General features: G+C 43.2%; 1 protein-coding gene across 1 annotated transcript in view; it reads right to left on the bottom strand.

Annotated features, from left to right (window-relative positions):
* The window catches only part of CHP1 (calcineurin like EF-hand protein 1), a 50,626-nt gene that overhangs the window by 19,433 nt on the left and 6,257 nt on the right, over positions 1-24,936 (bottom strand). The window contains exons 2-3 of the mRNA XM_054450309.2: positions 18,632-18,704; positions 5,401-5,481 (exon numbers count right to left, since the gene is read on the bottom strand). Of these exons, the coding sequence (XP_054306284.1) occupies positions 5,401-5,481; positions 18,632-18,704 (154 nt within the window). The remainder of the gene's footprint in view (positions 1-5,400; positions 5,482-18,631; positions 18,705-24,936) is intronic.

Raw genomic sequence — 24,936 nt, 5'->3', positions numbered from 1 at the left:
GAATGTAGAGTAGTGCCAGCACTATACAAGACAGCCAGAACTTGAACTCATTGTTTTGAACTCTGCAGCGAGCCACAGGCAGCCCAATGACTCCTCAGCCACCTCCCACATCTCCCCGATCTCCCCTGCAGTAACGTATACCAAGGGATATTTTAAAATTAAGGCACATTATGGAAAGGCTGCTTTTAAAATAAAGTTTATTTAATTTTTAATTTTTCTTATTTATTTATTTATTTATTTATTTGCTCTGTCGCCCAGGCTGCAATGCAGTGAGACTGTCTCGGCTCACTGCAACCTCCGTCTCCCGGGTTCAAGCAATTCTCCTGCCTTAGCCTCCTGAGTAGCTGGGACTACAGACGCCCGCCACCCCGCCCAGCTAATTTTTTGTTTTTTGTTTTTTGTTTTTTTTTTGAGACAGAGTTTTGCTTTTGTTGCCCAGGCTGGAATGCAATGGCGCGATCTCAGCTCACTGCAACCTCCACCTCCCTGGTTCAAGCGATTCTCCTGCCCCAGCCTCTGGAGTAGTTGGGATTACAGGCATGCGCCACCACACTTGGCTAATTTTGTATTTTTAGTAGACAGGGGGTTTCTCCATGTTGGTCAGGCTAGTCTCGAACTCCCGACCTCAGGTGATCCACCTGCCTCAGCCTCCCAAAGTGGTGGGATTACAGGTGTGAGCCACTGCACCCAGCCTAATTTTTTGTATTTTTAGTAGAGACAGGGTTTCACCGTGTTAGCCAGGATCGTCTCAATCTCCTGACTTCATGATCTGCCCACCTCGGCCTCCCAAAGTGCTGGGATTACAGGCATGAGCCACCATGCCCAGCCAAGTTTATTTAATTATAAAAGCAAACATATATTTGAAAATGTGGAAAAAAGAAAAGTAGATAGAAAAATACTGATCCAAGTTCTACCAATTACAACCATAGTTAATATAAATATACTTTCTGGCTGGGCACAGTGGTCCATGCCCATCATCCTAATACTTTGGGAGGCTGAGGCAGGCAGATCACTTGAGGCCAGGAGTTGAGACCAGCCTGACCAACATGGTAAAACCCTGTCTCTACTAAAAATACAAAAAAATTAGCTGGACGTGGTAGTGGGCACCTGTAATCCCAGCTACTTGGGAGGGTGAGGCAGGAGAGTCGCTTGAAACTGGGAGGCAGAGGCTGCGGTGAGCCTAGATTGCACCACTGCACTCCAGCCTGGGTGACATAGCAAGACTATGTCAAAAAGAAAGAAAGGGAAAGGAAAAGGAAGGGAGGGAGGGAGGAAATGAAGGAAGGAAGGAATCAATCAATCAATCAGCCAGGCATGGTGGCTCACGCTTATACTGCCAGTTATTCGGGAGGCTGAGGTGGGAGAATCACTTGAACACACAGGAGGCAGAGGTTGCGTGAGCCAAGACTGCGCCACTGCACTCCAGCCCAGGTGACAGTGCAAGACTCCCTCATATATATATGAATGCATTTTCTTCTAGTAACTTTTCTATGCTTTTCAGATAACTGTATTAGTATCCTGCCTTTTTTTTAACTTTTAAGCATTTCTTCAATCAATATAAATACTTTGAAACATTTAAAACATATGCATAGTTCTGTGGACACATCATGATTTTATTATTCCCTCATAATTGGATAATTTTTCTCTAAATAATCTTTTAGGCTAGGCACAGTGGCTCACGTCTATAATCCCAGCACTTTGAGAGGCCAAGGTGGGTGGATCACCTGAGGTCAGGAGTTCAAGACCAGCCTGGCCAACATGGTGAAACCCCGTCTCTACTAAAAATACAAAAATTAGCTGGGCCTGGTGGTGCATGCCTGTAATCCCAGCTACTCGAGAGCCTGAGGCACGAGAATCGCTCGAATCCCAGAGATGGAGGGTGCAATGAGTCGAGACTGCACCACTGCACTCCAGCCTGGGTGACAGAGGGAGGCTCCATCTAAAAAAAAAAAAAAAAAAAAAAAAAGTTTTGAAAGACCTTTTGTGTATAAAGCCTTTTTGGTACTTAAGCTTGGAGAAAATCTTTTCATTGTGCCACAGGCTAATCAATAACCCTGTAAGAAATAATTCTCAAAACTTGAATGAAGAATGTTCTTTAATATTAAAAAAGAATGCCCCATGTGACATAATATAATTTATTTATCTAAGGCAGATGGCCTGGTTCCTGTGGTTACCTAAAAAAAAAAAAAAAAACCCAGTCTTTCTGTGCCCCACCGAATAGCTGAGGTATATAGGGTCTCTTCTGTGCTCTATAGACATGCAGTTCATAGCCCTTCTAAAAGCAGAGTTCAAAGGCTAGCCTGTGAGCCATCTGTACTCAAAAGAATGACCTTGGCTGGGCGCAGTGGCTTACGCCCATAATCCCAGCACTTTGGGAGGCCGGGGCGGGTGGATCACCTGAGGTCAAGAGTTCAAAACCAGCCTGGCCAACGTGGTGAAAACTTAGCCGGGCGTGGTGGCGTGAGCCTGTAGTCCCAGCTACTTGGGGAGGCTGAGGCAGGAGAATCACTTGAACCCAGGAGGCAGAGGTTGCAGTGAGCCAAGATCACACCACTGCATGCCAGCCTGGGCGACAGAGGGAGACTCCGTCTCAAAAAAACAAAAAACAAAACAAAACAAAAGAATGACCTTTTAGTTCTTCGATGTATCTATACTGCTAATGGACCAGTATCTGGTCAAAAATGTCAGATCTGAGGAATCAAGTAATGTGGAGTAAAGTTTAAATCATATGCTAGAAAAAACACATTAATGATTATTGCTAGCATAAAGTTTCTGGGTAAAAGGGAATTGAATAACCATGGTCCACTTTCAAATCTCATTCTTTAAAAAAAAAAAAAAAAAAAAAAAAAAAAGCCCCTATGTGCATATGCCTAGGGAAGAAAGAAAAACCCAGAAGCCAAATATATCTATCGGATTAGAGCAAGAAGCAGAGTCGCAGCTTGCTAAGAGCTAAGCAGTGCAGCCCAGTAGAGCCCTCCACTTCCTCATATGCATTCTGTCCCATTTCCTTAGCAGTAGATTGGTGGACAGAATGACAGGTGATATTGTAGTCACAGCAAATGTAGTTTAGTCGTACAAAACAGCTTCCCACAAGCTGCTTCTTCAAGTAATCAATGGTGACTAAGGAATTCTGAAGAAAAGTTGGCAAAGTGACTCTCCTGGGTTTACTTTTCATTGCAAAAGGTTTGGATACAAAGCATAGCTGTGAAAGTTATCTCTGGATAGGGTTCAATGCTTTGCAGGGGTAAAAGAGGAAGTAGAAAAAAGGAAGAATTCAGCATAAAAACCACACCTGAAACAAACAGGGCAGTTCAAGGAGAGAGAAAGGAAAATGAAAGAGGGCATAAGATTCCTCACAGTCAACGTGATTTGATTCCCGTCTTTACACGAACAAACTGCCCGACCTAATTCCTCTTCTGACTTTCACTCACATTTACTGAGTGCCCAACCCTCTCAACTAGCAAATTCCTTTGCTTTCAATTTAGAGTTCTAAAATTTCCTCTCCAGGCATTTTATCTGACAGTGTCCTCATTGACAGTCTCATTATTAAAAACTGGCACCCATATAATATTTTGAAGTCCTGTGGGTCATAGACTATCCATATGAACCAGCAATAGATTGTTTAGGAAATTACTTAAAACAAGCTTATAGCTTATATGTAAGCTTTATTGATGAAAAGGTACCTAATCAAATCAGTAAATATTTACTCACTACTGTGAAGGCAGTGTATTAGGTAGTAAAGCATATCAAAAGACTAGTTTCATGTTAGAAAAACCCACATTAAGAACAATCTACTTGACAAAATGTGTGTGGTGAGAACTATGTTCAATATCACAAAAGTAAAATAAAGGCTGAGGAAATGTTCCAGATTAAAGGAGGCTAAAGAGACATGACAACTGACCCAGACTAGATCCTGTACTGGAGGCGGAGAAGTGCTATAAAACAGATTATTGGATGACAAAATTGGAATATGGATATAAATTAGAATAAACTGGATAATATGTTAATAAAACAGAGTAATAGATTAGATAAGAGGATTGTATCAATGTTACATTTACTGAAGTAGATAACTATACTATGGATACGTATAAGAATGTCTTTATTCTTAGCAAACACACACTGGTGCATTCAGAGGTAAAGGGTCATAACTATGCAATTTACCCTGAAATAGTTCAGAAATACAATTATGTGAACACACACACACACAAAAATTACGTAAGTATATGTATGTGTATATACATACATGTATATATGTGTATGTATGTACGTACATGTAGGCATGTATGTGTGTATGCATATACACACACACATAGAGTGTGTGTAGGTAGAGAGAGAGGGGAAAGAGAGGGAAAAAGTGTCTGCAAGAGAGGGTATGTAGAGTAAGCACGGGTGTACAAGCTGCGCTGTTCAATACTGCAGTCACTTGTCACATCTGGTTATGTGCACCGGAAACATGGTCAGTCTGACTTGATATGTGTTTAAGTGTAAATTACACACTGGATTTCAAAGACTTATTATGAAAAAATGTAGGCTGGGCATGGTGGCTCACGCCAGTAATCCCAGCACTTTGGTAGGCTGAGGCAGGCAGATCACCTGAGGTCAGGAGCTCAAGACCAGCCTGGCCAACATGGTGAAACCCTGTCTCTACTAAAAATACAAAAATTAGCCGGGTATGTTGGCATGTGGCTGTAATCCCAGCTACCTCGGAGGCTGAGGCAGGAGAATTGCTTGAACCCGGGAGGTGGAGGTTGCAGTGAGCCGAGATGGCACCACTGTACTCCGGCCTGGGCGACCGAGCAAGACTCTGTCTCAAAACAAACAAACAAACAAAAAAAGGATCTCAGTTATTTTTAATATTGATTATATATTGAAATAATATTTTAAATATATTAAATAAAATATATATTATCAAAGTTAACTTATTTTTACTTTTTAAATGTGGTTACTAGAAAATGTAAAATTACGTATGTGGCTTGCATAATATTTTTATTGGCTAGTACTGAGAGAGAGAGCACACAAATGAGGCAAAATGTTAACAATATAACAGTAGACGCATCAGGGCAATAAATATACAAGTATTCTCTGAATTACTTTTAACTTTTGCAAGTTTTTTTGTAAATTTAAAATTATTTCCAAATAAACAATTTTTAAAAGTCTAGTTTTACATCAATGATAAGCATAAGAATTTTGAAGACAGGCTCATATATCTATTTGAAGTTTAAAACACACAGGAGGGTAGAAAAGAAGAGATATTCTAGAAATGACAAAATTAGAATTGCTCAATATAATCAGGGGGTATCACAGTCTGAGATGGCACAACCAATATCATTATTCCAGATTAGCAAATAATTTAGGTTGTGATAGCCTCAGGAAGGAAGTCCAACAACTGTACTGACTCACCCCTCTGGAAAGAAGGCATTGATGATCCGGTCCCCCAGTGGGTTGATGGCAAGTTCTGGAATCCTCTGGAAATCTTCCCGGCTGCCAAGAGAATCACCTTGAGTTAGATAGAGATCATTGCCCTTAGCATGAACTCCTTAAGTCAGGAGGTAACAGGGTGTAACCTAGCAAGAATATTACCTCCTGGAATTTACTTCCGTGGCAAATTATACCAAATAACTGCAAAGAATAGCACTTTAATAGCTGCCAAGTGTTTCTTGCACCAACTCAGTAGTGGAAGGAGCCAGATTTGACTATGCCACATTCCAGTGAATTTAGCACACAGGTTACGTCAATAAGCCAAATGATGCACAAATACTAAGCTGTCCCTTAGTAAATGATTCCTTGAACATTAGCATTGCATACCTAGTTATTAAGTTTGGAAAGTGAACAGCAAATGGAAAGTATCAAATACTGCAGAACTTGAATACGGGGACAAACACTTAGAGGGGTCTCCATATCCTTGTTAAGATTTTTAGGCACTCACAAAATCCAAGGAATTCTTATGTGCTATTTACATGCAAGGAAAGAATGTGACAACCAATTGATTTCCTTGTTCTGACTCTGGCTTTTTCTCCATTTCCATGTTCTGTGGACTAGGGCTACAGAAGTATTTAACCCTCAAACATGACATGAGCAGTCATCCTCACATGACTTAGGCGAGGTTATACCAAAGTGAATATTGTCAGTTACCATTCATTGCATATATATCATGCGCTGCTCTGTTTACGTACATTATTCTCATTTCTTCACGCCAGTGTTTTATGTATACCCTTTTAGAGCTGAGGAAATTGAGAGTCAGGAAGATAAAGTAACTTGCCCAAAGCCACACTACTCCTAAGTAGCAGAACTGTGATTTAAATCTAAGTCTGTAAGTCGAAGTATGTGTTCTTTTTCTAAAAACCATATTTCTTTCCTATATTGAACTTCTTTTTAAGACAGAGTCTTGCTCAGTCGCCCAGGCTGGAATGCAATGGCACAGTCTTGGCTCACTGCACCTCCACTTCCCAGGTTCAAGCGATTCTCCTGCCTCAGCCTCCCAAGTAGCTGGGATTACAGGCACCCGCCACCACGCCTGGCTAGTTTTTTGTACATTTAGTAGAGACGGAGTTGCACCATGTTGGCCAGGCTGGTCTTGAACTCCTGACCTCAGGTGATCTGCTGGCCTCGGCCTCCCAAAGTGCTGGGTGGGATTACAGGCGTGAGCCACGGTGCCCAGCCCTAATATTGAACCTTTTGAATGAAGGTTACTCTCCCCCAAATTTTTCATTTTTTTGAGATGGAGTTTCGCTCCCAGGCTGGAGTGCAGTGGCTTGATCTCTGGGTTCACTGCAACCTTCTCCTCCTGGGTTCAAGCGATTCTACTGCTTCAGTCTCCCAAGTAGCTAGCATTACAAGTGGGCGCTACCATGTCTGGCCAATTTTTGTATTTTTAGTAGAGGTGGGGTTTCACAATGTTGGCCAGGCTGGTCTTGAACTCCTGAACTCAGGTAATCCACCCACCTCAGCCTCCCAAAGTCCTGGGATTACAGGCGTGAGCCACCGCACCCAGCCCCCAAATTTTTCAATAAGTATTTTTTAAAAACTGTCTTTGGTTGGTTCCTGGGCCAAGAATACAAAGCTGTCTACAACTTACCTGTGCTGTAGTCTTCAAAAATATCAATGTCATGGAGGACAAAGAAAAGCAGAGGATTGTTCCAGATCAAGGGGGGGCTAAAGAGACATACAACAAAACCCAACACATGATCCCGGACTAGGAAAAAAACTGCTATAAAGGACATTATTGGATAATATGTGAAAATGAAGCATGGACCATATAAAATATGGAATAATGGTACTGTTTCAAAATGTAACTTTCTTGATTTTGATCTGAGAATGCCCTTTTTATAGGAAATAAACAGTGAAGTATGTGACAAAATGTTAACAACTGGTGAATCTGGGTATCAGAATAAAAGTTATCTTGTATTGTTCTTGTAACTTTTCTTCAAGTTTAAAATTATTTCCAGATAAAAAGTTAAAAAAAAACATTATAAACTAGAATAGATTTTACTCCTGCCTTCAAGAAGTTTACTTACAGACAGATAAAATGTATACCTCCACCCTCTTTGTAATAAATGCTAGCAAAGATGGAAGATAATAAAATACTCCTACTGTACCCAGGAGACTTCACGCTATTTTCCTCTTGTGGTTTAACGTTTACATGGTGCTTAATTAACTCAGCAAGCTCTTCTCCACCACATTTGGTGACACAGGTAGAAACTGACCTAGTGGACTGAACACAAAGCTCTGGAACAATCATCCTGGATTCTAGTCCTTCTTGACCATTTAGTGTAATAATTTTATATCAACGAATGAACCAGAAGAAGTCATTCATAAGATAACTGGATTGCTTAAGATGATGAAAGAGAAAATTACCGAGGTCCTGATTATTTAATTCAACAAACATGTACTAAGCTTTTATTACATAATTTGTTCTGTAATACAAAGTCTACACTATCATCAAAATGTAGCTCCTCTTGTCTGACAGAGGTCAAGAAACAATAACTACTCACTTTTAAATTAAGACTAAGGCTGATTTGAATTGCATGGCTACATACCTCAGTTTAATGTCTAACAAGCTTAAGAAACTTTAGCTGAGAAGAGGCAGTTTAAATACCAAGTCTAGTATCAAGTGGTGATGCACAACCTAGCCTGAACTTCAGTCTCAATAAGGACGTGTACACTTGGCCTTCCGATGTCAGTAAGGACCTGTCCTTTGATACCATCTAACTCTACTCTTAGAATTTAGATTGTATATATAATGTAGTTCCAGTCACCCAGATCAAGGAGAATATTGCTAAAAGTATTAAAGTTAAAAAGAAAGAGGGCTGGGCATGGCAGCTCAGCCTATAATCCCAGCACTTTTGGAGGCCAAGGCAGAAGAACTGCTTGAGGCTAGGAATTCGAGACCAGCCTGGGCAACAGAGCAAGACCACATCTCTAAAAAGTTAAAAAAAAAAAAAAAAAAAAAATTAGCTGGGCATGGTGGCACGTGCCTGTAGTCCCAGCTACTTGGGAAGCTGAAGCGGGAGGATTGTTTGAGCCTAGAAGGTCAAGGCTGCAAGGAGCCATGGTAACATCACTGCCCTCTAGCCTGGGTGACAGAGTGAGACCCTGTTTCAAAACAAAACAGAAAGAGTATAAAAAATAATTTGTCAGCTGGGTGCAGTGGCTCACGCCTATTATCCCAGCACTTTGGGAGGCCAAGGTGGGAGGATCACGAGGTCAAGAGATGAAGACCAACCTGGCTAACACGGTGAAACCCTGTCTCTACTAAAAAAACAAAAAATTAGCTGGGCGTGGTGGCGGGCACCTGTAGTCCCAGCTACTCGGGAGACTGAGGCAGGAGAATGGCATGAACCTGGGAGGCGGAGCTTGCAGTGAGCCGAGATCGCGCCACTGTACTCCAGCCTGGATGACAGAGCAAGACTCCGTCTCAAAATAAATAAATAAATAAATAAATAAATAAATAAATAATTTGTCAACTGTTAAATAAACGATATACAAAGAAGTTATTATTACTGGCTGCTTTATAGTAGAATGGAGATCTGGGCAGTTTCTCTAAAACTTAGATTCTCAAATTACCCATCAACATAAACCTAATAGAAAAAAATAAATACTCCAAAGTGGCCTGAACACCACAAGCATAAGATCCATCTGAAGGCCGGGTGCAGTGGCTCACGCCTGTAATCCCAGCACTTTGGGAGGCTGAGGCAGGTGGATCATGAGGTCAAGAGATCAAGACCATCCTGGCCAACATGGTGAAACCCCGTCTCTACTAAAAATACAAAAATTAGCTGGGCATGGTGGCGTGCGCCTGTAGTCCCAGCTACTCTGGAGGCTGAGAAAGGAGAATCACTTGAACCTGGGAGGTGGAGGTTGCAGTGAGCCAAGATTGTAACACTGCACTCCAGCCTGGTGACAGAGCGAGACTCCATCTCAAAAAAAAAAAAAAAAAATCCATCTGAAATATAGATTTGTGTGGATTCACTGAAAAACATACCAACATTATGTTCTGCTTCATGGTATACCTAGGAAAACCTTCCTTGAAGATTTTTTGAGAAAAAGACAGTATCACCGGTAGTAGTCAATTCTGAGAACAGAGCCATGTACAATGGCATTCTTTGTGGCCAAGAAATTTCCAATGGGGAGTGGTTTTCCAGACATTCAAGGGCACAGGGATGCTTAGAAAAAACAGAGTTTTTAGACTGTTAGTAACCAGACATGCCATCCCTCTATACTGCTCACCCTCACTGCGCAAGTCCCTTCTCTTACAGAGAGATTCAGCCCACAGGTAACTTCTATCTCAAGCACCCACAGGTTGTTGCTTTAGTTGACTTGTACATAATGAGGAGATTAAAATCTGTTAATAGGACACACTCACTGGAACACACATTCAATTAGAAAACACAGCTTTCCAGGCCAGGTGTGGTGGCTCACGCCTGTAATTCCAGCACTTTGGGAGGCCAAGGCGGGTGGGTCATGAGGTCAGGAGTTCGACACCAGCCTGGCCAAGATGGTAAAACCCCGTCTCTACTAAAAATATAAAAATCAGACAGGCGTGGTGGTGGGTGCCTGTAATCCCAGCTACTTGTGAGGCTGAGGCAGAGAATTGCTTGAACCCGGGAGGCAGAGGTTGCAGTGAGCCAAGATTGCACTACTCCAGCCTGGGCAACAGAGGGAGACTCTGTCTCAAAAAAAAAAAAAAAAGAAAAGAAAAGAAAATACAGCTTTCCATATTTAAGTAGTATGAGAAGTTAAGCATATGGTACAACATATTTATTAACACTGAAATGACAAAAATTTCCATTAGCTAAAGCACTTAATCAGTATTTTTAAATTAAATGGATAAGATGGCCAGCAGTGGTGGTTCACACCTGTAATCCCAGCACTTTGGGAGGCCAAGGTGGGTGGGTCGCCTGAGGTCAGGAGTTTCAGACCAGCCTGACCAATATGGAGAAACCCTGTCTCTATTAAAAACACAAAATAAGCCGGGCGTAGTGGCATGTGCCTGTAATCCCAACCCAGGAGTCCGAGACCAGCCTGGGCAACATAGGGAAACCCTGTCTTTAATTAAAAAAAAAAAAAAAAAAAGGCAGCTGGCAGCGATCCCCAGCCTTTTTGGGACCAGGGACCAGTTTTATGGAAAATAATTTTTCTCCTGGGGGTAGACGGGATAGTTTCAGGATGAAACTGTTCAACCTCAGATCAGCAGGCATTAGATTCTCATAAGGAGCACTCAATCTAGATCCCTCACCTGGGCAGTTCACATTAGGGTTTCTGTTCCTATGAGAATCTAGTGCCGCCACTGATCTGCTGGGAGGCGGTGCTCAGGTGATAACGCTCACTTGCTTTCTGTTCACCTCCTGCTGTGCAGCCCGGTTCCTAACTGACCACAGACTGGTACTGATCTGCAACCCAGAGGCTGGGGACCCCAGGGGTCCTAAAGTGGTCTTTTGCAGGTCAGGTTAAGGTAAGAGCCTGGTCAGTATCTGAACACAAAGATGGTTTCTCTTCTTTAAATATTCTTTGTTCTGATGTAATCTATGGAGTTACAAGGCAGGATAATGATTACCCTTTGGGGAGGGGAGCAGGTAAAGAAAAAAGGAGCATAAGGGAAGCTTCCGGGTATTGGTAATAATCAGTTTCTTCATCTAGAGGCTGGATAGTCTTCCCTTGGTGAAAATTTATCATGCCCAATGCTTTTGATTTGTGCACTTTTCTGTATGTCATACTTCAATAAAGTTTGCTTTAAAAACATCCTCTGGGCCAGGCGCAGTGGCTCACACCTGTAATCCTAGCACTTTGGGAGGCTGAGGTGGGTGGATCACAAGGTCAAGAGATCGAGACCATCCTGGCCAACATGGTGAAACCCGTCTCTACTAAAAATAAAAAAATTCACTGGGCATGGTGGTGCACGCCTATAGTTCCAGCTACTCCGGAGGCTGAGGCAGGAGAATCACTTGAACTTGGAAGCGGTGAACTCGGTTGCAGTGAGCTGAGACTGCGCCACTGCATTCCAGCCTGGTGACAGAGCAAGACTCCGTCTCAAAAAAAAAAAAAAAGAAAGAAAGAAAGTCTTAAATATCTCCTCTTGATATTCTGAAATTTCATCTATATATATATCTTATTGTGAAGTATTCTTTATTATTCATTGCTCAGCATTAGGTGAACCTTCTTAGACTAAAAATGGGTCCTTTAGCTGGGAAGTTTGCTTCTGTTCCTTTTTTTTTTTGTAAGAAACCTCACCTGGATTTTGTTCCTATTTTAAAAATTATTTCTTCTCCTCCTCTTTATTATTTATTTATTTATTTATTATTTATTTATTTTTGAGATGGAGTTTCGCTCTTACTGCCCAGGCTGGAGTGCAATGGCACGATCTTGGCTCACTGCAACCTCCACCTCCCGAGTTCAAGCGATTCTCCTGCCTCGGCCTCCCAAAGTGCTGGGATTACAGGCATAAACCACTGCGCCCAGCCTAAGCTGCCTTTTTAGAAAAAACAATTTCTATGGCAATGGTAGAAATATCTCACCCAAAATAATGGCATCTGAAGAAAGTAAGGTTTATAAGGTTACAGTATATATTTATATTCCGTGAAATATCAATCTGAAGAGATGGTCCATGTAAAAAGGTAGACAGGGAAATTGCAAATCAATTTGGCAAACACTTCTCCCTTGAATGTTCCCAGTTCAGCCAAGTATATTAAAGATGTGGTGAAATCTAGTAATCAGGAAGCCTATTTAACCTTGTTGACCAAGCTTTTCACAAATTTTAGGCAATAAGTTTTTGCTTTTTTTTTTTTTTTTAACACAACACCTATTGATAGACCAAGGAATGATTGCTCTATAAAGCATACTTTGGAGTGAGTCTCTGAAAACACTCTGAAGAAGCTCCATTCTAACCAAAGCCTTCCACAGATTCTGCCTTATGTTCCACTGGAGCTGATCACTACAAAGGAATGCAGAATGCCCCAGACTGTACACTGTAGCCTCTCACTCTGCAGAATTTGGCTTCAGGCCCCAGACATGGAGCACCTTGGAAGAGGAAAGTTAAAAAAAAAAAAAACTGTTGAAGGGAAAATCTTTCTCCTAATAACAACTGCCTTCTTAAGAAGGTGAAGGCGAGGCCGGGCGCAGTGGCTCACGCCTATAATCTCAGCACTTTGGGAGGCCAAGGCAGGTGCATCACGAGGTCAGGAGATCGAGACCATCCTGGCTAATACAGTGAAACCCCGTCTCTACTAAAAATACAAAAAATTAGCTGGGCGTGGTGGCAGGCACCTGTAATCCCAGGTACTTGGTTGGCTGAGGCATGAGAATGGCGTGAACCTGGGAGGCAGAGGTTGCAGTGAGCCAAGATCGCACCACTGCACTCCAGCCTGGAGGATGACAGAGCGAGACCCCATCTCAGAAAAAAAAAAAAAAAAAAAAAAAGAAGGTGAAGGCCGGGCATGGTGGCACACACCTGTAGTCCCAGCACTTTGGGAGACTGAGGCAGGTAGATGGTTTGAGTTCAGGAGTTCAAGACCAGTCATGGGGAACACGGAGAGACCTCCTCTATACAAAAAATACAACAGTTAGCCGGGCAGAGTGACACGTGCCTGTAGTCCCAGCTACTCAGGAGGCTGAGGTGAGAGGCTACATACAGTGAAACGTGATGGTGCCACTGCAATCCAGCCTGAGCAATAGAGTGAGACCCTGTCTCAAAAACAAAAACCAAAAAAAGAAGGTGGAGGCTGTTCCAGGTAACAAAAGATTGGAAGCCACTTGTATTCAGATGAGCACTCTGATGGGTCCTGAAAAGATCAAGACAGGCCTTAAGCTGAGTTTGGCAACAAAGGCTGGAGAGAACTGGATCACTCTCTACTAGAGAAGAGTTCTGAGTTAGGCCAACTCATTTCTAAGGCTAGAGGGGGTAGAAGAAGAGAGGGTTGAGAGAAGGGGAAGACAATTTAATCGGATGGCCACAGGCTAAGAAGATAATTGTCAGGAGGCACAGCCAGAGTGAAATCTCAGTAGTGGGTGGGTCTGACAAAACGATTTACATAAAATGTATTACTCGTTTACTATGTGGCACATTATGTGGTACAGGTGGCTAATTTCTTCTAGGTATTCAAGGTAGCTTGGTGCTTCTCTCATTTATTTTTATTTTTTGTAGAGACGGGGTTTCCCTATGTTGCTCAGGCTGGTCTTGGGACTCCTGGCCTCAAGGAATCCTCTCACCTCAGCCTCCCAAAGTGCTGGGATTACAGGCATGAGTCTCCTCGCTCAACCTTTCTTATATTTCAATCCACACCATGATAGAGATCAAAGAACAGGTTTAAGACCTAGAGCTTTCAGGCCAGGTACAGTGGCTTATGCCTGTAATCCCAGTACTTTGGGAGGCCACGGCGGGAGGACTGATGGAGCCCAGGAGTTTGAGACCAGCCTGGGCAACAAGGAGAGACCGTGTCTCCACAAAAAATGAAAATAAAATAAAAATAATGGGAGAAGCACCAAGCTACCTTGAACACTTAGAAGAAACTATTCCATTGTACCACATAATGTGCACTTTTTTGCTTTTTTGCTAAAAGTAAAAAGAAAAAAAAATTAGCCAGGCATAGTGGTGCATGCCTGTAGTCCTAGCTACTTGGGCGGCTGAGGTGGGAGAACTGTCTGAGCCCAGGAGGTTGAGGTTGCAGTGAGCTGTGATGGTGCCATTACACTCCGGCCTAGGAGACAGAGTGAGACCCTGTCTCTTACAAAAAAAATATATATATATATTGCCAGCATGGAGAACAGTGTCTGGCACATCATAGATACTCAGTAAATACCTACCAAATGAGTGAGCTAGTCCGCTGGTTTTCCACAGGCTGTGAAATGGTATCTTATGGATTGAGCAAATCTTACTTAGATACTTATTTATTTATTTTATTTTATTTTTTTATTTTTTAATTTGAGGCAGTCTCGCTCTGTCGCCCAGGCTGGAGGGCAGTGGCGCGATCTCGGCTCACTACAAGCTCCGCCTCCCAGGTTCACGCCATTCTCCTGCCTCAGCCTCCCGAGTAGCTGGGACTACAGGCGACCGCTAGCACACCCAGCTAATTTTTTGCATTTTTAGTAGAGACGGGGTTTCACCGTGTTAGCCAGGTTGGTCTTCTCCTGACCTCATGATCCGCCCGCCTCGCCCTCCCAAAGTGCTGGGATTACAGGCGTGAGCCACCGCGCCCGGCCCTATTTATTTATTTATTTATTTTAAGATGGAGTCTTGCTCTGCTGCCCAGGCTGGAGTGCAGTGGAACGATCTCGGCTCACTGCAACCTCCACCTCCCCGGTTCAAGCGATTCTCCTGCCTCAGCCTCCCAAGTAGCTGGGATTACAGGTGCCACCACACCTGGTTAATTTTTGTATTTTTAGTAGAGACGGGGTTTCACCATGTTGGCCAGCTTGGTCTGGAACTCCTGACCTCAGGTGATCCACCCATCTCGGCCTCCCAAAGTGCTGGGATTACAGGAGTGAGCCACCACAACCAGCTAGAATTTTTTTTTTTTTAAAGACAGGATCTCACTGTGTTGCCCAGGGTGCAGGGCAGTGCTGCAATCTTGGTTCACTACATCCGCCTCCCGGGTTCAAGCAATTTTCCTGCCTCAACCTCCCAAGTACCTGGAATTACAGGCATGTGCCACCACACCCAACTTATTTTTGTATTTTTCGTAAAGATGGTGTTTCACCATGTCGGCCAGGCTGGTCTCAAACTCCTGGCCTCAAGTGATCCACCTGCCTCAGCCTCCCAAAGTGCTGGATTACAGCCAGGTGTAAGCCACCGCACTTGGCCCTTACTTAGATTTTAAGGAGCAGGCTACACTGACGCCTGGAAAGTTTTCAACATTTTTTTTTTTTTTTTTTTTTTTGAGACGGAGTCTCACTCTGTAGCCCATGGTCTCGATCTCCTGACCTCATGATCTGCCTGCCTTGGCCTCTCAAAGTGCTGGGATTACAGGCGTGAGCCACCGCACCCGGACTTTTTAAAAATTTTTTGAGATGGAGTCTAGCTCTGTCTCCCAGGCTGGAATGCAGTAGCGTGATCTCGCCTCCCAGGTTCAAGTGATTCTCCTACCTCAGCCTCTCGAGTAGCTGGGACTACAGGCGCCTGCCACCACGCCCAGCTAATTTTTTGCATTTTTAATAGAGACAGGGTTTCACTGTGTTAGCCAGGCGGACGCATCACGAGGTCAGGAGATCGAGACCATGGGCTACAGAGAGAGACTCTGTCTCAAAAAAAAAAAAAAAAAAGCTCATTTTGGCCGGGCACGGTGGCTCGCACCTTTATTCCCAGCACTTTGGGAGGCCAAGGCGGGTGGATCATGAGGTCAGGAGTTCGAGATCAGCCTGGCCAAGATGGTGAAACCCCGTTTCTACTAAAAATACAAAAATTAGCAGGGCGTGGTGTCACACGCCTGTAATCCTAGCTACTCAGGAGGCTGAGGCAGGAGAATCACTTGAACCCAGGAGGTGGAGGTTGCAGTAAGCCGAGATCACGCCATTGCACTCCAGCCTGGGCAACAAGAGTGAAACTCCATCTTAAAAAAAAAGGAAATAGCTCATTTAAAAAAAAACTTTTGAATTATTTTCCAGCATACAGCAAACATGATAAAAACACACACATTTAGAAACCACCCACTTTCTACAAAGAAGAAAAGAATTCAGAACTAATATAAATTTTAAGTCTTTACTGGGTGGTTAAGTCTGAATTATGAGGAAAGTATAAACTCAAAGGAATTTTTAAGTATTGGAGCTAAAATTACAAATAGGGATTTCTAGTCTATTTTTCACATGTAAATTCACATAGTTTTAATAGTGTCTACAATGAATGGTGCTGGGACAACTGGATATCCACATGCAAAAAAAATGATGTTGGACTCTTCTCTGACACCATATACAAAACCAACTCAAAATAAATCAAAAGACCTTAATATAAGAACTAAAACTATAAAGCCCTTATAAGAAGATATAGGACAAGTCTTTGGGACACTGGATTTGGCAATGGTTTCTTATATATGATACCAAAAGCACAAGCACTGAAAGAAATATTAAAGAAACTGGACGTCATCAAAATTAAAAACTTTTGTGCTTTGAAGAACACTACAAAGAGAGTAAAAGGACAATCTATATGACCCACAATTCCACTCCTAGGTATATGTCCAAGAGAAATTAAAACATATGTGCACCCAAAAATGTTCAAAGCAACACTATTTGCAATATTCAAAAGGTGTAAACTCAAATGTCTACTAACTGCTGAATGGATACACAAATGTGGCATATCCATATGACGGACTATTTATTCAGCCATAAAAAGGAATGAAGTACTGGTATATGCTACATTGTGGATGAACCTTAAAAACATCATGTTAAGTAGAAGAAGTCAGTTTGTTTGTTTGTTTGAGACAAAGTCTCTCTCTGTCACCCAGGCTGGAATACAGCAGCACAATCTGGGCTCACTGCAACCTCTGCCTCCCAAGTTCAAGCAATTCTCCTGCCTCAGCCTCCTGAGTAGCTTGGATTACAGGCGCCCACCACCACGCCAGGCTAATTTTTGTATTTTTAATAGAGACGGGGTTTCCCCATGTTGGCCAGCCTGGTCTTGAACTCCTGACCTCAGGTGATCCGCCCTGGCCTCCCAAATTTGGCCTCCCAAATTTGGCCTCCCAAAGTGCTAGAATTACAGGCATGAGCCACCGTGTCCAGCCAGAAGAAGTCAGTTATGAGAAGGCCATATAATTTCATTTATATGAATTGTCCAGAGAGAAAAAGAAGGTAGATTTATGGTTGCCAGGGGATGAGAGAAGGGGGACACAGATATGCTTAATAGGTATGCTTAACTCCATGCTTAATGAGTATGAGGTTTCCATTTGGGGTGATGATTATGTCCAAAGGCTTAGCAACTGTATTCCTTCCCCCTTTATGCTACATCCAACACCTGTGCTAGAAACTTTCTAGAGAAGTCCTAAGCTGCTTCATGCCAGCCAAAAGGAAGAGCGACAGCTTCATTACATGCCAATCAAAGATGAAGAAACACAGTATAAGAAAGGTTGCTACTGAGAGTTAGCGTGGAAGATAATGGTAAAGAAGTTTTCATTTGACTATGGTAAGACAATGACAAACATAAAACAATATAGCATCACATCACTCTGATATCATATACTTACCTAGACCAGAATTTCTCAATTTTGGCACTACTGGCATCTAGACCAGAATAATTCTTTGTCATGGGGGCTGTCCTGTGCACTGTGGGATGTTTAGCAGCATCTCTGGCCACAACCCACTAGGCACTAGTAGCATTCTCCAGTCATGGCAATTAAAAATGTTTCCAGACATGTTACCCCAGGTGGCAAAATAGCCCTCAGATGAGAACCACTGCTCTAGACTAAAATACTGAACATTTTGTCTAACATTAATATACATAAAGTGATGTACCTCAGGGTTATGGGTTGGTAAATGAGAGAAGACAAAACAACCTAGACCACTTGGGATTGCTATGGGTCAACTTGCAATGTTTGGGAAAGGATTATGGGAAAATGTAAGCAGAGAGCTGAAATGTTGAAAATACATTCCTAGGATCAGAACAATGGCCACCTAAATTAAGGGGAGTTGGAATAAAGCAATACACACCTGGTAATGCATTTAATTGTCATAGTTCTACTGATTTTTTTTTTTTTTATATGGAGTCTTGCTCTGTTGCCCAGGCTGGAGTGCAGCGGCATGATCTTCGCTCACTGCAACCTCTGCCTCCTGGGTTCAAGCGATTCTCCTACCTCAGCCTCCTGAGTAGCTGGGATTACAGGCGCCCGCCACCACACCAAGCTAATTTTTGTATTTTTAGTAGAGACGGGGTTTCACCATGTTGGTCAGGCTGGTCTCGACCTCCTGGCCTCATGATCCGCCCGCCTTGACCTCCCAAAGTGCTGGGATTAAGGCGTGAGCCACCGCACCCAGCCTGTTCTGCTGATTTAATTCTCTTGTGGATCAATGATGCTCAAAGACCAGTAGAGAAATGGTCCTTGCTATCTGCATGCTGGATGCCTATCATGTCTACCCTAGGGATAAAGGCAGCTATTCAGACACTGCCAGAGGGTTTCTGGTTTCTGTGAGGAAAATAAAGAAAAACACTGCCTACCTGAGAGTCCCATTCTCTCCTTTGTCCAGGCTGGTGAACCGGCTGTAGAGGCGAGTGATTTGACTGTGGGAAACTAAAGAGCACAAAATTAGTCCCAGCTCGGGGCGGGGGGTGGGTAGCCCTCATTCACACTGAACCCACCCCTCGCTGTCAAATGCTTCAAAATTCAGTAGGACGGGGATGTCGAAACTCTTATCTCTAGAATGTTAAAGCAGAAAGTTTAAAAGCTAAAGAATGAAAGGAGTTAGAGAATAAACTAAATCAAGGGCAATCAAAATTCAATCCCAGGAATGAAGTCTAGGCTTAATTAAGACTGTGATGAATATTAGATGGTTAAGATTTAACAAAACAAAGGCAAATTTTGTCCTGTCCTGTCCTGTCCTATCCTATCCCATCCTATTTTGCTGACACAGTTTTGCTCTTGTCACCCAGGCTGGAGTGCAGTGGCGTGATCTCAGCTCACTGCCACCTCCGCCTGCCGGGTTCAAGCGATTCTCCTGCCTCAGCCTCCCAAGTAGCTGGGATTACAGGCTCCCGCCACCACACCCAGCTAATTTTTTGTATTTTTAGTAGAGACGGGGTTTCGCCATGTTGGCTAGGCTGGTCTTGAACTCCTGACCTCAGGTGATCCACTCGCCTCAGCCTCCCAAACTGCTGGGATTATAGGCGTGAGCCACCATGCCCAGCCCAAATTTAGTTTAAAAGGAAGCTGTGAAACTTTCAAGTTTCAATGCCCTGACTTAGAGGCTAAGAAAATGTATGCTTTTACCATATTTTTTTTTTACTTTTTTCTTTTTCTTTTTTTTTTCTGAGATGGGGTTTCACTCTCGTTGCCCAGGCTGGAGTGCAATGACACGATCTTGGCTCACTCCAACCTCTGCCTCTTGGGTTCAAGCGATTCTCCTGCCTCACCCAGGCAGACGCCCACCACCACGCCCAGCTAATTTTGTATTTTTAGTAGAGACAGGATTTTGCCATGTTGACCAGGGTGGTCTTGAACTCCTGACCTCAGGTGATCCACCCACCTCAGCCTCCCAAAGTGCTGGGATTACAGGCATAAGCCACCATGCCCGGCCTATTTTACTTATTTTTTAAATTTTATTTTATTTTATTTTTTGGAGACAGAGTCTCACTTTGTCGCCCAGGCTGGAGCGCAGTGGTGCAATCTCAGCTCACTGTAACCTCCACCTCCTGGGTTCAAGTGATTCTCGTGCCTCAGTCTCCCAAGTAGCTGGGATTACAGACATGAGCCACAGTTCCCAGCTAAAAATGCATGTTTTAATTGAAAAAAAATCTATGATCAGTTTGCTGTTTCAGGCTGTACTGCTAGGTAGGTGATGTGTATGGCTAGGTAGGTGTTGTGTGTAGAATGTTTGATTGGGGTACATTAAACAGATTCTATTTTAAAACTCTGGTTTACTCCCACACTAAGCATTAGAGGCTTTATCTTTTCCCTTGGGATGGACCTTTGGGTAAAAGATCAGCCTCTTTTCTGTGATTGCATGAGCTTCACTGAGTTCCCAGGAAGGGAACTGGCTCCAAGGAAGCAAATTAGGCAAATTTGTAAAATGGTCATGCTATCATCAGATGACATCTACCAGAAAGCTATTTTGCTCCTCATTTTGGATTTAGTCCATAAACTCAAGATACAAGTCGACGATTAAAATGAGGCAATAATGGCAGGTACACAATAACACTAAAAACTCAAAAAGGCCTTTCTGGGAAATAGTTTAGTCTCCTGATAGATTGGAAGTGAGAGAGGGGAAACAAACAGAGTTATCGGAGGAGAAAAGACAACAGCCAAAAAGGGTGTGACAAGTGTGGACTTTGTCCGAGGCTGTACCTTCAGAGGTTTAAAGGGGTGGCCAAAGTCGTTCCGATAAGGTGTCCTCCTCCCTCAGCTCATGAAACAAAAATGTACTTGTAGTGTTGGGAACAATGGGACAAAGTAAACAGGGACAAGCAGGTAGTGAGTGGCCCAGAGCTGGGATAAGAGGACACACTATGTGTGGCTGTGAATTCTTCAGCATCAGGTTTCACCCTCGAAGCTGGGCTCTGTTCTGTCCTAGTGCTCTAAGGTGATCACTGAGCAGAGAATGCAAAAGCATTTCCATCAGGGCAGAGCCAGCAGGAATCCAGCCACTAAGGAGACAGTTGTGGACTGTTTTGCCAGCTAGGCAGGTATAAATGGCTCACTGTAAAGTGTACACACTTGTGAGGGTTAGGCAGACAGATTCTGATTCCATTCCTAGCACCATGGCTTACCAGAGAGGGGTAAGTGAATGGGATTGTAGAGCGAACTCACCAGTCAATGAAAGGAAAATACTTGGCAAAGTGCCTGGCACATGGCAGGCACTCCAGGTTAGCTATTATCAGCATCATGCTTACATCCTGAGCCTGAAGGCACAAGTATTACTGCTGCACTAATTACTCTCCATTTCCCTCCTGACTTTGCCAGTTACAACCCTTTTCTTTACGAACTTGACCAGTCTATCCCAGTTCTGGCCTCAGGCCTCAAAGGCTACTCTTGTACTAAAGTTCCTTTTAGTTTAGCAAAAATTAGTCAGTTAAAGAATTACTAAGTTTCGGGCTGGATGCAGTGGCTCACGCCTGTAATCCCAGCACTTTGGGAGGCCAAGGCGGGTGGATCACGAGGAAAAGAGATCGAGACTATCCTGGCCAACATGGCGAAACCTCGTCTCTACTAAAAATACAAAAATTTGCTGGGTGTGGTAGTGTGTGCCTGTAGTCCCAGCTACTTGGGAAGCTGAGGCAGAAGAATCAGTTGAACCAGGGAGGTGAAGGTTGCAGTGAGCGGAGATCACGTCACTGCACTCCAGACTGGTGACAGAACAAGACTCCGTTTCAAAAAAAAAAAAAAGAATTACTAAGTTTCCCAAAAGATTTTTTGAAAAAAACAAAATTTGTTCACAATCCCAACACTGCCATTTTCATTTCTTCATATAGCTTATCTTTTTTTTTTTCTTTGAGATAGAGTTTCGCTCTTGTTGCCCAGGCTGGAGCACAATGGCACGATCTCGGCTCATCACAACCTCTGCCTCCCGGGTTCAAGCGATTCTCCAGCCTCAGCCTCCCAAGTAGCTGGAATTATAGGCATGCGCCACCACACCCAGCTAATTTTGTATTTTTAGTAGAGACAGGCTTTCTCCATGTTGGTCAGGCTGGTCTTGAACTCCCAACCTCAGGTGATCCACCCACCTCGGCCTCCCAAAGTGCTGGGATTACAGGCATGAGCCACTGCGCCCAGCTCTTCATATATCATCTAATATGAGTTACTTGTATATTTTACAAAGTTGTAATAGCTTGCTTTTCATTTAGTAATTCACACTTTTTCTATATTGCTTTGGAGTCCTTCTTAATCCAATTTATATAATTTTAAAATTGGTAGAAATGTTATCTAATCCGACCCCTTCAATGAACAAATGAGAGCCAGGCATGATGGCTGGCACCTATAATCCCAGCACTTTCAGAGGCAGAGGCAGGACAATGATTTGAGGCCAGGAGTTCAAGGCTGGGGAACAAAATAAAAAATAAGATTATTTTAAACCAAAAAAATCCACAAATGAGCCATTAAACATCTTTCTAATCTATATCATCCAAAATAACTGGGCACTGAGGCTGGGTGTGGTGGCTCATGCCTGTAATCCCAGCACTTTGGGAGGCCGAGGCGGGCGGATCACCAGGTCAGGAGATCGAGACCATCCTGGCTAACATGGTGAAACCCTGTCTCTACTAAAAATACAAAAAATTAGACGGGCGTGGTGGCGGGCACCTGTAGTCCCAGCTACTTGGGAGGCTGAGGCAGGAGAATGGCTTGAACCCGGGAGGCGGAGCTTGCAGTGAGCCAAGATCGCGCCACTGCACTCCAGCCTGGGTGACAGAGAGGAGACTCCGTCTCAGATAAATAAATAAATAAAAAACAAATAAAATAACTGGGCACTGAAACCTCCTATAGTATGTTAAGACCAGTTCATGGCTGCTTAAATTCAAAATGTGGCAAGGCCTGGTGGCTCAAGCCTGCAATCCCAGCACTTTGGGAGGCTGAGGGCGGGCAGATCACCTGAGGCCAAGAGTTCAAGACCAGCCTGGCCAACATGGTAAAACCCTGTCTCTACTAAAAATACAAAAATTAGCCAGGTGTGGTGGTGTAATCCCAGCTACTTGGGAGGCTGAGGCAGGAGAATCGCTTGATCCTGGGAGGTGGAGGTTGCAGTGAGCTGAAATCTCACCACTGCACTCCAGCCTGGGTGACAGAGTGAGATTCCGCCTCAAAACAAAACAAAACAAACGATAACAAAAAAAAGTACTAATATGTTAAAAATAAATAATGTAAATAAGTAGCCAAAACATTAAAAAAAAAACTGCTATCTTCCAGGACAAACTGGGTTATATGGGAGTCAGTGGAGAAACATACAACCAAATGTCAACTTTTAATATTAATCAATATGGTCATATCTAAACTTATCTCCAAAATTTTAGAACAAATTTTAGAACCGTAATGATATGGTTACAAGTAATTTTGTTAACAAAAAGGAGAGAAGGCTTTAATTTAGGTACTAAATTCACTGTGACAAAGAATATAAAGCAATCTCAGAACAATCCCAATCTACCTATAAAGAAGCTACACCATCCATGCGTAGAAAGGTATTGGAACTGGTGTGAGTGAAGGCAGATCATGTTTCCAGTGAAGTATTTTCCCCAGAAGGCTCTAAGCTAGTCAGATAGGTGCCCAAAACCTGCACAATTCTTGGTAACCCAAAGGAAATATCAGGAGTTGACAGTTAGTCTCAGAGAAGGCCGTGCATATAAACGTGTCTTTTTTTTTTTTTTGAGATGGAGTCTCACTTTGTCACCCAGGATGGAGTGCAGTGGCGCAATCTTGGCTCACTGCAAACTCTGCCTCCCAGGTTCAGGCCATTCTCCTGCCTCAGCCTCCTGAGTAGCTGCGACTACAGGTGCCTGCCACCATGCTCGGCTAATTTTTTTTTTTTTGTATTTTTAGTAGAGACAGGGTTTCACCGTGTTAGCCAGGATGATCTCGATCTCCTGACCTCGTGATCCACCCGCCTCAGCTGCCCTATAGTGCTGGGATTACAGGTGTGAGCCACCATGCCCTGCTATAAACATGTCTTGAATGAAGCTGTATTTTTTCTCCACTGGTATGGGTATATAATCATTTTAAATTGTTAAAAGATTATTTAAAAGACCCTGTTTGGCTGAGGGCAGTGGCTCATGCCTGTAATCCTAGCACTTTGGGAGGCTAAAGTGGGAGGATCCCTTGACAAAAGGCCAGTTCAAAACTAGCCTGGGCAACAAAGCAAGACCTCATTTCTACAATCAATCAATCAATCATTAGCTGGGCATGGTGGCGCATTCCTGTACGCCCAGCTACTTAGGAGGCAGAGGCAGAAGGACTGTTTCAGCCCAGGAGTTCAAGGTTGCAGTGAACTATGATCACACCCCTCCACTCCAACCTGGGTGACAGAGTGAGACCCTGTCTCAAAAAAAAACACACACCAAAAAAACAAAAAAAGACTCTCTTAACCTTGCTGAAATCTTTCTATCATCACTGCATTGTGCAAAGAGGAGGAAGGCATTTCAGAGAAGTGCGAAGCAGAAGTGGCAGAGGAAAGAATAAAAGCAAAAAGAGAGTAAGAAAAAGTTATTTTGGAGGGCCAGGCATGGTGGCTCACGCCTGTAATCCCAGCATTTTTGGGAGGTGGGTGGATTACGAGGTCAAGAGATCAAGACCATCCTGGCCAACATGGGGAAACCACATCTCTACTAAAAATACAAAAATTAGCCGGGCATGGTGGCATGCGCCTATAATCCCAGCTACTCGGGAGGCTGAGGCAGGAGAATCCCTTGAACCTAGGAGGCGGGATTGCGCCACTGCACTCCAGCCTGGCAACAGAACGAGACTCCATCTCAAAAAAAAAGAAAAGAAAAAGTTATTTTGTCCTTGCCTTTATTCCAAATCTTAATGCAGAAGAACAGACTGATAACCTACGTAAAGATTACAAGTACAGCTAAAGGTAGCTCTAGAAAAAGGAAAGCTGAAGCCTGCGCTTCCTGGAACACACTACACCTTAACATTCCCCCTGACATGAAGACTTCAAGCCCTGGACTAGTCTCTTAGGGATTAAGAGAGATTTTAAAACATTACAAACAAAATCTACCTTCTTATAATTGGAGAAATTTGAATAGGAAGTGAGTGATAGATAATATTAAGGTGGCTCACGCCTATAATCCTAGCCCTTTGGGAGGCTGAGGCAGGCAGATCA

The sequence above is a fragment of the Pongo pygmaeus genome, chromosome 16 (genome assembly GCF_028885625.2).
Source record: "Pongo pygmaeus isolate AG05252 chromosome 16, NHGRI_mPonPyg2-v2.0_pri, whole genome shotgun sequence".
Taxonomy (NCBI): Eukaryota; Metazoa; Chordata; class Mammalia; order Primates; family Hominidae; genus Pongo; species Pongo pygmaeus.
This window is presented reverse-complemented; position numbering and strand designations above follow the sequence as displayed.